The sequence below is a fragment of the Stenella coeruleoalba genome, assembly GCF_951394435.1.
Source record: "Stenella coeruleoalba genome assembly, chromosome: X".
Lineage (NCBI taxonomy): Eukaryota > Metazoa > Chordata > Mammalia > Artiodactyla > Delphinidae > Stenella > Stenella coeruleoalba.
Window position 1 is genome coordinate 38,316,380 of NC_137152.1, and position 12,488 is coordinate 38,328,867.

The 12,488-nt window shown below is 57.6% G+C and overlaps 2 protein-coding genes across 2 annotated transcripts; one reads left to right on the forward strand and one right to left on the reverse strand.

Moving 5' to 3' along the window:
- Positions 1–324: 324 nt before the first annotated feature.
- On the forward strand, positions 325–3,337 carry PLP2 (proteolipid protein 2). Its single transcript, XM_079910487.1, has 5 exons — positions 325–671; positions 1,744–1,896; positions 2,001–2,096; positions 2,628–2,718; positions 2,918–3,337. Exons 1-5 carry the CDS (start codon positions 576–578, stop codon positions 2,938–2,940), a joined length of 459 nt encoding a protein of 152 aa, XP_079766613.1. The 5' UTR covers positions 325–575; the 3' UTR covers positions 2,941–3,337.
- A 183-nt stretch (positions 3,338–3,520) lies between these two features.
- Positions 3,521–11,847, reverse strand: PRICKLE3 (prickle planar cell polarity protein 3). The gene is made up of 9 exons (XM_079910797.1): positions 11,763–11,847; positions 10,462–10,547; positions 9,396–9,579; positions 7,355–7,468; positions 6,921–7,058; positions 6,167–6,370; positions 5,894–6,080; positions 4,821–5,120; positions 3,521–4,200 (listed from the first exon to the last, which is right to left on the reverse strand). Exons 1-9 carry the CDS (start codon positions 11,802–11,804, stop codon positions 3,608–3,610), a joined length of 1,848 nt encoding a protein of 615 aa, XP_079766923.1. The 5' UTR covers positions 11,805–11,847; the 3' UTR covers positions 3,521–3,607.
- Between the last annotated feature and the right edge of the window lie 641 nt (positions 11,848–12,488).

Consider the following 12,488-nt stretch of genomic DNA (forward strand, 5'->3'; position numbering starts at 1 on the left):
GTTTTTGTTTGTTTGGTTTTTTAACGGGACAGTCTCAGACCCCGCTGAGAGTGTTAAATAATATGCCTTATACGTATTGAGAAAACTTTCTAAAATCCAAGATATTCCGAATTCTGGAAACATACCTGAGTTTAACCCTGGCCTCAGCCGTTTTTACAGCTAAGGAAACTGAGGCATTCCCTTCCAAAGCCAAATCCCCATGGTTCTGAGTTGAGGCAGCCCTAGGCGCATTGGTATTCTAAAAGCGTGAAGGGCCTCTCCAGTGCAACACATGGCTCGCAGAACTGCCAAGCCTCAGAGGCTGGCGACCCCGTAGATGGGACGCCCTGGGGGCTGTGCGCCGGGCGGGTAGAATCCTTGGCGGGAGGGGCAAGGGGGCTTCCGGGGCGGCGGCCACCTGGCCCGGCCCGCTCCGGCCCCGCCCGCTTCTGCTCCGCGCGGTGATTCACTCCCTCCTTCGCCCCGGGGCCCCCTTCCCGGCCAGACGGCGGGCAAGACGGCTGGGTGTGTACCGTCCTCGAACCCACGAGCAAGCGAGCAGATTCTCCGCGCCTCTCGGGACTCCGGTCCACGCCATGGCGGATTCCGAGCGCCTCTCGGCCCCCGGCTGCTGGGCCGCCTGCACCAACTTCTCACGCACCCGAAAGGGAATTCTCCTGTTTGCTGAGATTGTGAGCGTCCCGGGACTGGCGGGTGGGCAAAGGCGGGGTAGGGTGGCTGGACTACGCGGAGTGGGGCAGCTCCGGGGGAGGCAGGCGCGTGGCCCGGGCTTCTTGGCAGTGGAGCGAGGGGTGCGTGGGTTGGTGGCGCAGGCCCGAAACCAGGGGCGCACGGAGGACGAGTCAGTGAAGTTTGGAGAAGGTGGTCGGGAGCTGCTGGCCCACGGGGTCAGGCAAGAGGCCCATAGGGGCATATGGGGGCCCCCATGGAGAGAGACCCCATAGACTTATCGGTGGACTCATCGGAGGGGTCCCCAGGGGCTGGGTGTTGGGGTGCATCCCGTGGCAGGGCGTGGCGCGGCCTGGGCACTGGCGGGAGGGTTGGCAGAGCGCCCAGGGGCGGGACCTGTTGGGGTGGAGCCCCCGCGCGCTAGTCCCGCGGGGTAGGGTGACCAGCCCTCCCCCAGTTCTTCCTCGCCTCTCTGTGGTGGGGTGGGAGGTCCTCAGCTATTTGGGAGCCTTGGTTTCCCGTCCCTCTCAAAGTGGGCGCCTCCTTTGAGTCACTTGTAAAAGGGGTGCGGCGCCTTTAATGGAGCCCTGCCCCTCTGGTATCGCTCTCACCGTTTCCCAAAGGGGTTGCTGGGAGAACCGCACGTCCCGCCCTGTCAAAGCCCTGAAGCTGGCGCCGCGAGTGCTCACTAAAAAACACCTGAAGGCACCACTCCCGGCAGGCCATCCTAGAAGGGAAAAGAGGGGAAACTGAGGCACCTAAATCTACTCCTTATTAGCTGGGTGATCCTGGATAAGTCACTTCATGTCTCTGTGCCTCACTTTTCTCATCTATAAAATGAAGATACTAATGATAGTACCCAGCTCATTAGGTTGATGTGACGATTGAGTGAATTGATACTTGTACAGCTCTTAGAACAACATTTGCAACACAGTGTGCACACAATAAGTGTTTAGCTATTATTATTTGTCATTTTTACAGTCCTGGTATGCATCTGAGTTTGAGGCCCCCAATTTAAACCAGTCCCCTCAGCCCTGGGAGTTGATCGAGGCCCCCTTTCACATATCCTTCCAGATATTGTGCCTGGTGATTCTGATCTGCTTCGGTGCCTCGACATCAGGATACTCCTTCTTGTCGGTGATAGAGATGATCTTTGCTGCTATCTTCTTTGTCGTCTACATGTGTGACCTGCACACCAAGATACAGTTCATCAACTGGCCTTGGAGTGTGAGAAAGGGGCCACAATGGCAAGGCTAGGGAGGGGCTCGGGAAGTTGGGATTGTGGGGGGAATTCTGGACACTGACTTCCCTCTTCTCCCTACACCTCACAGGATTTCTTCCGAACCCTTGTAGCGGTCATCCTCTACCTGATCACCTCCATTGTTGTGCTTGTTGAGAGAGGAAACCACTCCAAAATCGTTGCAGGGGTAAAGGCTGTGGAGTCAGCTCCAAAGCACAGAGAGAGGGGTTTGAGGATCCTGGGGTCATTTCTGCCTCCGCTTCTGCCAGAAAGTGTGTGACCCACAGTAGGTCACACTTGTCCTCAGGGCCTGCAGGAAAGTCTGACCCAGGCCCTGGTTGTCCTCCCCAAATCATTTGCTGTAAAGGGCCATCCCTTGTCCGACACAGGGACTTTTGTGGGAAGCACAGAGAGGTGGCCCCTTTGTCGATACACTAGACTATACCATCTGCTAGAGCTTTGTCTCAATGTACAGTATGAATGGCGTCCCCTATATGTGGGGCCACTGTGTGGCTGCACTGTGTTGAAAGGTACTAGGAAGAGGGAGGGTGGGGTAGAGTCCAGTCTCTGGCCTTTCCCTGGGGCTCTCTGGCTTGCCAACCTGGGGCTTTAGCTACCATCCCTGCATGGGGTAGTCACTGGAGGTGGTGGATACAAGGAGGCCGAATAGGCTGACTAGCCTAGTCCACTCCCACCTCACTCCCATCCCCATCCCCAGGTGCTGGGCCTAATCGCTGCATGCCTCTTTGGCTATGATGCCTACATTACCTTCCCCTTGCGGCAGCAAAGACATACAGCAGCCCCTACTGGTAAGTGTGTGGGTGTGTTGGGGGGGGTGTTGCTAAGGGGGTGAAAAGAAAATGGGTCTCCCAAGGGGCATGAATGCCAACTCTGTCTCTTATTGATACTTAAGGCTTTAGTGCCAATAAGTACCATAAGCTTCAGTATTCTTATCTGCAAAATGGACATATGGATCCAGCCAATGCGTCCTCTCTTTTCCTCTTGCAGACCCTGCAGATGGCCCGGTGTAGGTGAACTCCCTTCATTTCTCTCAGCAACCTGCAAATAACACCTCCATCGAAATAACTCCTCCCCGCCCCTACTACAACACTCCCAGTCAACTCCCAGCCCCCTACTGAGGTAAAAGTGCCTTTATCGCGAGAATTTGTCTTCCAGGCTGCCAATCAACTCCTCTGGGTATGGCCACCTTTATGGGTGTGCCTAGGTTCCCCCTTCCTTCTGCAGTATCCAGATGGAGACACCAGTTCTGCCTGGACAATGCCCCCACCTAAGCCACAAAATGACGGAAGAGGGTGCCTCAGATTTCAGACTCCAGGCCCCAGGTTGTAACCCACTCCTAATAACCTTCTCAGTGTGCATGTGTGTGTGGGAGGAGAGGGGTTCTGTGGAGGAATAAATAAATAATAAGCAGATTATTAGAACATATGATAGTGAATAAATTAATCCTTTGATCAAATGTAGCTAAATCTCAAGCATCAGGAGGGGGAAAACTGGGGGGAGCTGGAGCAGCTGGAGCAAGGAGGTAAAGAAGCCAGGCCTGTTTTAAAACAAATATTAAATTCAGTAATACAAACAGATGAAGGAGGGAGGAAGGCAAGGGATTTATGACTTAAGTTGGGGGGCTGGGTCATCATCTACACTGACTTGAGAATGCAGCCCTCCAGAACTGTCACTCCTTCAAGCCACGATGCAGTTCTTGTCTCTGGCCTGGCGAGGCATCCCTGGGCGAGAGTTCCTGGGGAGCTGTGGAGATGGGGAATTGGGGGTCTCAGTTGCAGTGTCCTGAGCAGGCATTGGCCTGCACAGGTGTGGGGGCAGTGGGATGCGTTCCCCTAGGAAGAAGCCGTCGTCCTCTGAGGATTCGGAACTGGGACTGGAGGGCGAGCTGGAGCAAGATCCCGAGTCCGACCCTGATCCCAAGTCACATCGATGGTGGCGACGTCTGCCAGAGTGGCGGCGGTGATGGTGGTGGTGGTGATGGTGGGGGTGGCGGCGATGTATGGGGCCCCTGGGCGGGGGGCTGCGTGGCCTGCGGCGCTGGGCTGGGGGCACACTCAGGGACCGCCGCGGGCCTCCCTCAGACACCAAAGGGTCGCGGAAGCTGACGCGTGGGGTGCTCTGGCGACCAAAGGCACCATCTTCTGGGCGCGGGTCCGGCTGGCCGGCAGGCCCTGAGGGTGGTTCGGGGACACTGCGGAGCCCCAGCTCGGGCATGGAGTGGCGGTGAGGGGCCCCTCTCAGAAAGCGGGCAGGCTCCTCGGAGCCTGCAGCTGGAAAGAGAGATGGAGCGACTCCCTGTATCTCTCGCCCCACCCCTACCCCAGCCCAGGGGAGGCCTTTGGAAAGGGCCTTCTCTCTCCCCCATCAGGACTGGGAAAGTGGAGGCAGGCATGGGGCGGGGCAGCGAGGTGGGGAGTCCGGGAAATGTGAGGCCTGGGGCAGGTTCGGGGTGGAGGGAAGGTTGAAAGCAGGAGGAACAGGACCAGATGGATTGGTGTATGGGGTGTGGCCGGGGTGGGGGCGTGGCTTCTGGTGAAAGGGGAGTGGCATAGGCTGGAGCAGACAGGGTCTGGGATAGATTGGGGGCGGGGCCTGGGGGGCGGAGGGTGAGGGGTAGAGGGTTTGGAGGAAAGGAGCAACTTGGGCTCAAGCTGGGACAAGTTGAGGTAGGGAAAGGGCCCTGTACAGAAGTGGGGTGGAACCTGGGTTCACGTTGGGGTGTAGTTGGGGATGGAGACTAGGCCTGGAATGGTTTGGGGACGAAGCCGGGGCTGTGATGGGGGCGGGGCCAGGGATGCCACAGGTGAAGGACCTGGGCGAATCAAGGGGCGGGGACAGGGTTGAGGCGGGAGCACCGGAGTGGCTGGGCGTGGCTGGAAGGTTGGCTCACCAGGCGCTGGCTCGGTGCTGGTGCCTTTTGTGGAGGTCTCAGATACCCCCTCCACAGCAGAGAAAGAGGCTGTAGAGGCTGTGAGAGGTGTGGAGACCGTGCCTGCGCTCCAGCTGCGGCGGCCGGGCCCCGGAGCCGTGAGCTCGGACCCCAGGCTGCAGGCTCGGGAGCAGAAGATTAGGCCACGGCGTGGCAGGAAGGGGCGGCCCAAGAGGGCTCGCCCACAGCGACTACAGCAGAAGCAGCGGTCTGAGGCGTGCCAGTGCTGGCCCTCATAAGCCATCTGGCCCTGGTCCAGGCCTGCGGGGATGGACACGAGGGGGAAAACTGAGGCAGAGCCCCCAGGCATATTCCCAACCCTCCTGAATAGGGGCCCTTCTTGGGAAGAGGCAGGGAATCTGAGGCAGGGTACCCAGAGATGCCCTCTCCTCCCACCTCTCCAGAATGGGGCCCTTCCTCATCATTCTCTCCTGGAAACTGGCTGATAAATGTCTCCTCTGCCTCCCTTTCTTTCCCAGGGTGGGGGTAGACATTGGACTCCAAGATGTGGGTCAGGCTTAGACATTAAGAGGTGGCTTCAGGTGGAAGGAGAGTGAAGGTGGACCTGAAGAAGAGGCCTGGGTGGTGGCGGCAGGACACAGAAGGTAGGGCATGGCCTTGGTGGGAAGGGAGTGGGTCTTAGAGAGTAGGGTCTGGCTTAGAAGGTAGGGTTTACCTAGGCTGATGGAGGAGAGTCTTAGAGAATAGGGCATAGCTTGGAGTAGGGGCCAGGCTGAGAGGGTAGGAGGGTAGCTATGGTGGGGGGCAGGGCTAGGAATTAGAGGGCACTCTGGAGGTGGACCTAGATGTGTAGTGGTGCCTAGTGTAGGTGGGGTTTAGAAAGTATGGCATGATGGGGGGACATTGGTAATGGAATTGTAGGGAAGGGTATAGGGCTACAGTGCTGGAGCTAGACTTAAAGTATGGGGTATAACGGAAGATGGGGCCTGGAAGATGCCCCCAGGAAGAATCCTGGCGGTGGGGCTGTGACCCAGCTGTCCATCCATCCCCCATCCAGTCCCATGTGCACCCACCAATGTGCTCCCCACAGCCATCACAATACTCCGCGTGGCGGGCCTCGTAGCAGGCGCAGCAGTGGGGGCGGCTCTGACGCATGACATAGCGCTGCCCTCCCAGTGATGCTTCACACTCAAAGCAGCAGAAGTGACCCATGTGCCAGTGCCGGCCCTCGGCCTCTGTGCACTCAGGGGAGAAGATGATCTGGGGGGCAAAGGCCATCCATGGCCATCAGAAGGGCCTGCCCCTGCCCACCCTCCGTTCACACCCCTGGGCAGAGAGACACGAACCTCGTCACAGGCTTGGCAGCGCGGGCGCAGGCGTTCAGCATGGTGGCGACCACAGTAGACCTTGCCAGCATGGTAGAAGTAGATGAGGTCCACCAGCAGCTCCCGGCACGTGGAGCACACAAAGCACTGTGGGTGCCAGCAGGCACCCAGGCCTGCACGGCTGGCAAACACGGCGATGTCCCCACCTCCAATCTGCTTCCCGCACTGCCAAATGACAGGTGGATGCTGTCACCATCACCAAGATGGTAGGATGGATGGGGGTCAGCCAAGGCGTGTCACACGTGGGCCTTCCCCGTGGCCTTTGTGACAGGCCCCATCCAGGGGGTAACTTTGAGATAGGCCCTGGACGCTGCTCCTGGGGGAGACCACAGAGACAGGCCCTATTTCTCGTGGGTGGCCTTAAAGGCAAGTCTCCCCTTTAGGGGGTTGGGGAAACCATAGAGACAGGCCAGGCCCAGTTGGGGGATCTTAGCAACAGACCTCACCTAACAGTAAGATCTAAGGTTAGGCTCCACCCACCAGGGGGGCCTTAGAGATAAATCCCACCCATCACCCAGCTCTAGAGACAGGCCCTGCCACTGTGGGTTGGTTCTTAAAGACAAGTCTCAATCATAAGAGGACCAAAGAGATAGCCCACGCCCCATGTACACTGCATGGAGGGGAGAAAACTCTTTCCAGGGCCTGGCAGATGGGCCCTGTACCCCAGGGCTTGGAGCAAAGGCACCATTACTCACTGAGGCCCTCTATGGCTCACCTCCTCACAGATGGCCCCAGTGATGGTCACGGGGAAGATGCGCACGGTGCCTCGCCCCAGATTCTCCCGCTTCCGCTGCTGGCTGAAGGCTCTGAGTTCTTTCTTCTCTTCCTCTTCCAGAGCTGTGCAGTACTGTGCCTGGAGTAGTGGGGATCTTCCAGGCTCCTCCCCTGATGCCTGCCCCCAGCCTTCTTCCAAATTTCATCTATGCTCAAAAAATTTACTTCTAGGCCTTTATATAGATGGTGCTTCCTGCCTTAAATACCCACCCCTTACCTCTTCTGCCAAGGCACAGCTGTGGTTTTGCCTGTCCAGACCTGTCACCTCAGATCAGCTCACCTTTCCTCCTCTGACCCTGCCCACTTCTTTCCAGAAGCATTTGTCCAGGCTGTGTCCCCTACCTGGCATGCCCTTCCTGTCTTCTGTCTCCTCACCTCACTGTCATGTGGGGGCAGCTGGTGCAGCAGCTGTTTGATCCTGTATTTCTCCCCGGGACTGTTGACGTAGGGGACCTTGTCCTCTGGAAGGCAGCTGAAAAATTGGTATACCTGGGAGGACATGGGGGATGGGAGAAAACAATTGAGACTAGGGGTGATGCAGTGGGATGGTGGGTCCCTACTTTTCTGAGAAAATTAAAGTCATCGTGAGGGAACTTCTATTGACCCCCTCCTCCCTACAGGCCAGATCATTTCTGCCACTTCCTAAGCATACTGAGAGTTCCCTCATGTCTTGACCCCACTTTTCCCTCCATCTGCTGCTCCACTTTTCTTTCCCCTTTATAGCAAAATTCCTTGAAGGAGTTGTGTGCATTTGCTGTCTCCACTTCCTCTCCTCCCATTCTCTCTAGACCCCACTACAGTCAGGCTTCCCCGCCCCCTCTGTCCCTGCCTCTCCTCCAAAGCTATTCCTGTCATAGTCATTGATGATATCCACATCGCTGAACTCATTGTTCAGGTCTCAGTCTTCATCCAACTTGACCCATCAGTAGCACTGGACACAGCTGGTCACTCCCTCTTCCTGGAAACACTCTGTTCCCTTAGCTTCCAGAACACCACACAGCCCTGGGTTTGTTTCCTCCTACCTTAATGGCTGCTCCTTCTCTGCCCCTGTTTTGGTTTCTCCTCAACTGGCCAACCCCTAAATGTGGGAGGGTCCTCAGGTTCAGTCCTTGGTCCTCTTGCCTCTGTCTACCTTCAGTCCCTTGGGAATCGAATCCACCCTCATGGCTATAAATACCATCTCATGGCTAATGCCTCACAAATGCATACCTCCAGCCCTGTGACCTCTCACTTGAGTTCCAGACAACGTGACCACTCAGATGTCCAACAGGCATCTCAAACTCCAGATAGCCAAAACCAAACTTATGCTCTTAGCCCTCAAACTTGCTCCTGCCTTGGCCTGCCCCATATCAGTCAATCCATCCATCCTTGGGGTCATCTTTGACTCCTCTGTCACACCCACAAGCAAATCCTCTCAGCTCTATTTTCAAAATATAACTAGAATCTGACCACCACTCACTACTTCCACTGCCAGCGCCATCATCAGTCACTTGGACCATTGCAGTAGCCTCCCTTTCACTGATCCCCTGCTTCCACCCTCTTACAGTCCATTCTACACTCAGCACCAGAGGGATTCTGTTAAGTCCTAAGACAAATCACATCCCTTCTCTGCTCACAAGCCTCTTGTGTCCTCTCCCTCATTCAGAGTGGAAGTCAAAGTTCTGTCCATGGCCTCCGCCATCTCTGACCTCACCTCCAACTACTCGCCCCATTGCTTACTGTGCTCCAGATACACTGGTCTCCTCGCTGTTTCTCATACATGCCAAGCACACTCCTGCCTCAAGGCCTTTGCATTAGCTGTTTCCCTTGCCTGGATCGCTCTAACCTCAGATATCTGCATGGCTCACATCCTCACCTCCTTCAAGAAGCTCAAACATCATACACTCACAGAGGTTGACCTGGGCACCCTATTTACAATTCTAACATCTCTCTCTCTCTCTCCCCCCTCCCTCTCTTCCACTTCCCTGCTCTATTTGTTCCGTAGCCCTTACACCATCTGACGTATATTTACAGGTTTGCTTATTGGCTCTTGCTCCCTTTGGGAATACAACCTCCATGTGGGCAGATGTATTTTTCTGTGTTTTGTTCATTGCTGTGTTCTCAGTGCCTAGAACATTGTCTGACATGCGGTAAGTGCTCAGTGACTGTTTGTTGAATGAATCAATCAATGGAAATGTAGTGAATGAAGTGCTGGGATAAGACCTGAGGTAAGGGGAGGACAGGAGAGGGGTGAACAGGTCCTGAGGAACTGGCCCAGCGATCAATCAGGGTTCCCTGCTAGACCACAGAGGGGTCAGAAGGACATGCACAGTCTGACCACGCACCCTAGAGTTTCCCTGGAAATAGGTTCCCACTTGAGTGTGCATGTGTGTGTGTGCCCACTGGTGAGCAAGAGTGGGTGGTGGTGTTTGGTCACCTGCTCGGGCTTGAGACCAGGGGGCACCCAGGCATACTCCTCCGAGGCACAGCCGGAGTCGTCGTCAGAGATGGAGTGGCGCTGGAAGTCTGAGATTAGCCGACACATGATGCGTTCCAGGTCCACAGGCACTGCGTGCACGGCGTGCTCCTCCCGTGGGCATTTGCAGTGCTGGCAGATCTTTCTGAGGGGACCGGGATGTGGGGTCAGCTCCTAAGGGATGGCCCACTTGGACCTCTTGGCAGCCCAAGGAAGTCCAACTGAGGGCCAGAGACGTTCAGATTATCACCAGCAAAAGACTCCGAGCCAGACAGGGGCCTGGGGGCGGTGCTGAGCGGAGGTGGGGCTGTGAGCCAGACTACTGTCGGGAGTTGGCCGGGGCTGTGAGGGGCAGAGCGGCCAGCTGGGGGCAGGGCTGTGAGCTGGGAGTGGGGCTGCGGGGCCTGGGCCGAGGATGTGAAGGGGTGGTGGGGCTGTGGCAGGTCTCAAGGCCATCCCTGGACTTTCAGCACTGGGACTTGGGTCACACTCTCCCGGCAACGGGCCTGAGTAGGGGTGGGGCTCTGAGTCTGAGATTGGAGTTATAAATCTAGGGATTTCCCCTCATGACTTTGGACGTGGTGGGGGAACTTTCCCTAGGGGTGGGCTCTAGCTTGTGCTGAGGCTCTGAGCCTGAGTGAGTAGGGCTCTGTCTGTGGTATTTTATGGGACGTTTTGGGTACAGGGCTCCACTAGGATAGGACCTGGGTCTGGGAGGGGAGTTCTGAGCCCCAGAAGGGGGCTGGAGGTCAGTGGGCGGTTCTTAGAGCCCGGGACGGAGGATCTCCCTAGAGATGGGACTCAGAAACTTGGAGCACATTTCTGGGGGCGGGGCTGTGTAGTAGGCGGAGCTCTCCTGGGAACTGGACAATTGGGAATGAGTCAGGGGCGGGGCTCTGGACCTGAGCTTTCTCTAAGACCTGGCTCAAGCCTAGGGGCGTGGCCTAAGTTGGGGGGGTTCCCCTAAGGGCAGGTTCCCATAAGGGCAGGACCCTGACGAAGACAAGGTCCTGGGATGGTCACCTACCTCCAGCCATGCAGCAGGAAGCCGGGGCACTGCTCCCTGCAGGAGTTGCAGGGCTGGCCTCGGTCTGGGTCCTCTGCTTCTTGAGGCTGTAGTGGGAGGGGGCAGACGCGGGACCCGGCGAGGTGCGCGCGGGCGGGGAGGGAGAGAGAAGTCAACGCCCGCCTCTCCACTCCGAGGCCGGCAACCACACGCCGGGGCATGTCCCACCAGGGCAACGCCGGGCAGGCTGGGACAGAGTCCAGAGCGCGGGGGAGGGGGACACAACCGAGGTAGAGGCGGGGGAGCTGAGGCCACCTCCCTGTATGCCGCCCCTTTCAGGGAATTCCCCTCCCCGGGCCAGCACTGGACTCCCCTCACCCAACCTCGACACCTCCCCACCAGCCTCTGACTCCTCTAGGCCTCAAAACACCTCCCCCTGAACTCAGAGTACTCTCCCCACCAAAGCAGAGCCCCTAATCTGGGTGTCTCCTCTCAGGCCTCATCTCGGCCCCTTCTCCACTCAGGAAGCCAGCAGCACTCCAGTTCCACAGGGTAGGAATCTGAGACCCCGTCCTTACTTGGGATCCCCACGTGAGCCCTGCTCCTCTTTTCAGAAGCTCAAGAGCCCATCCCCCAAACCCTGGCTTCACCTTTTCATACCCAAGGAACTGAGACCCTCCTCCAGGATCTCAGGAGGCCCTTGAGCCATTCAGAAACCCACACCCCAAGAAGCCTTGGCCCTTACCCCTCATATCCTAGGGCTATTCACTCTTCTGGACCACCAAACGCAGACCCCACCCAGACAGCCCCTCCAAGGGAAGAGAGAGACCCTCCCATCTAGGAAGTCAAAAGCTTCCTGGCTCAAGTGGAAGCCTGGAAGCCCTCTCCTCACAAATCCCAACCACTCGACTCTCAGTATTAGGGCACCCCAGGAATGTAGGGCCTCACTCCTCAGTTCACCTTCCGCCAAGGTACAGGAAGAGGTCCCTTTTCTCATAAGCTCAGGAGGCCCCTGCTCAATCTAGGACTCCAGGACCCAATCTTTTGGCTCTCAGAATCCCCTCCCATAATTCACCGGAGAGGGGAGTGCACCAGGTCCCCGGGGTGCTGATAAAAGTGTGCGGAAAGGTGATTAGGGAGCAAGGGCCACCACGTTCCTTCATCCACATACTTCCAGCAGTCCCAGGCCCTCCGGTTTGGGAACCCTGAGGATGGGGATTCCCAGATCCTCTGGGAGCGCCTCCTCGCTATCCCTATCCCCTGCTCCCTCTCCCGGGCCTCAGTTTACCCTGACCCCCACCGCTGCCCTGAGTCTCGCTCACCGCGCGCCCTGAGCGGCGCCTCCGGGACCCACGCGCGAACATGGCGCGCCCAGGCAGGGTCAAGCCGGGCCGGGTCAGGCGAATGGAATCCTTGTGGCCGTCTGGCCACCGCGCATCCGGCAGGGGAGCTCTCGGTTCCGTAAACCTGACACCGGCGTAGGAGGAGCGCGCCCAGCGGGGTCCGCCCCTGGGCCTGTTGTCTCTCCCGGGCCAAGGCGCCCCCTGCCTAGAGGTGAGGGGCGCGCAGCCCAGGAACGCCGTGCGCGAAAGCTTCCTTGCACTCCTGCCTGGGCGGGAGCTGGGCCTCAGAAAACACGGGCCCCAGAGCCCCCAGGGTTCCACATGGTCTCTCACAGGACATTCTAGGCCTTGAGGGCTCTGTAGTGGAGGACTGGGAACTTGGAAGTGGCGACCTGACCGCAAGGAGTGTGCGCTACAGTACTTGTACTGACGCTTTGTGTGATTTATCTTGGATGTTTATTTGGGGGATGGGTTAAAGCCACCTCTTGGCCCCCTCCCCACTGGTGATGTTCTGAGGGTCTCTTTCCCCCGGATGAATGCTGCAAGAATGGTCCCAAGCCCCATCGCAGCCCCAGCTGGTGCTCCCTCACCCCATCAGAGAGCTCGATCTTATGTCCCCGCCCCACGTCCCTGTTCTCATCCGTTTTCAGAGCCGGAGGGGGTTAAAGTTACCGGCCAGGTTCCGAGGCCCTCTTCCCTGTTCGC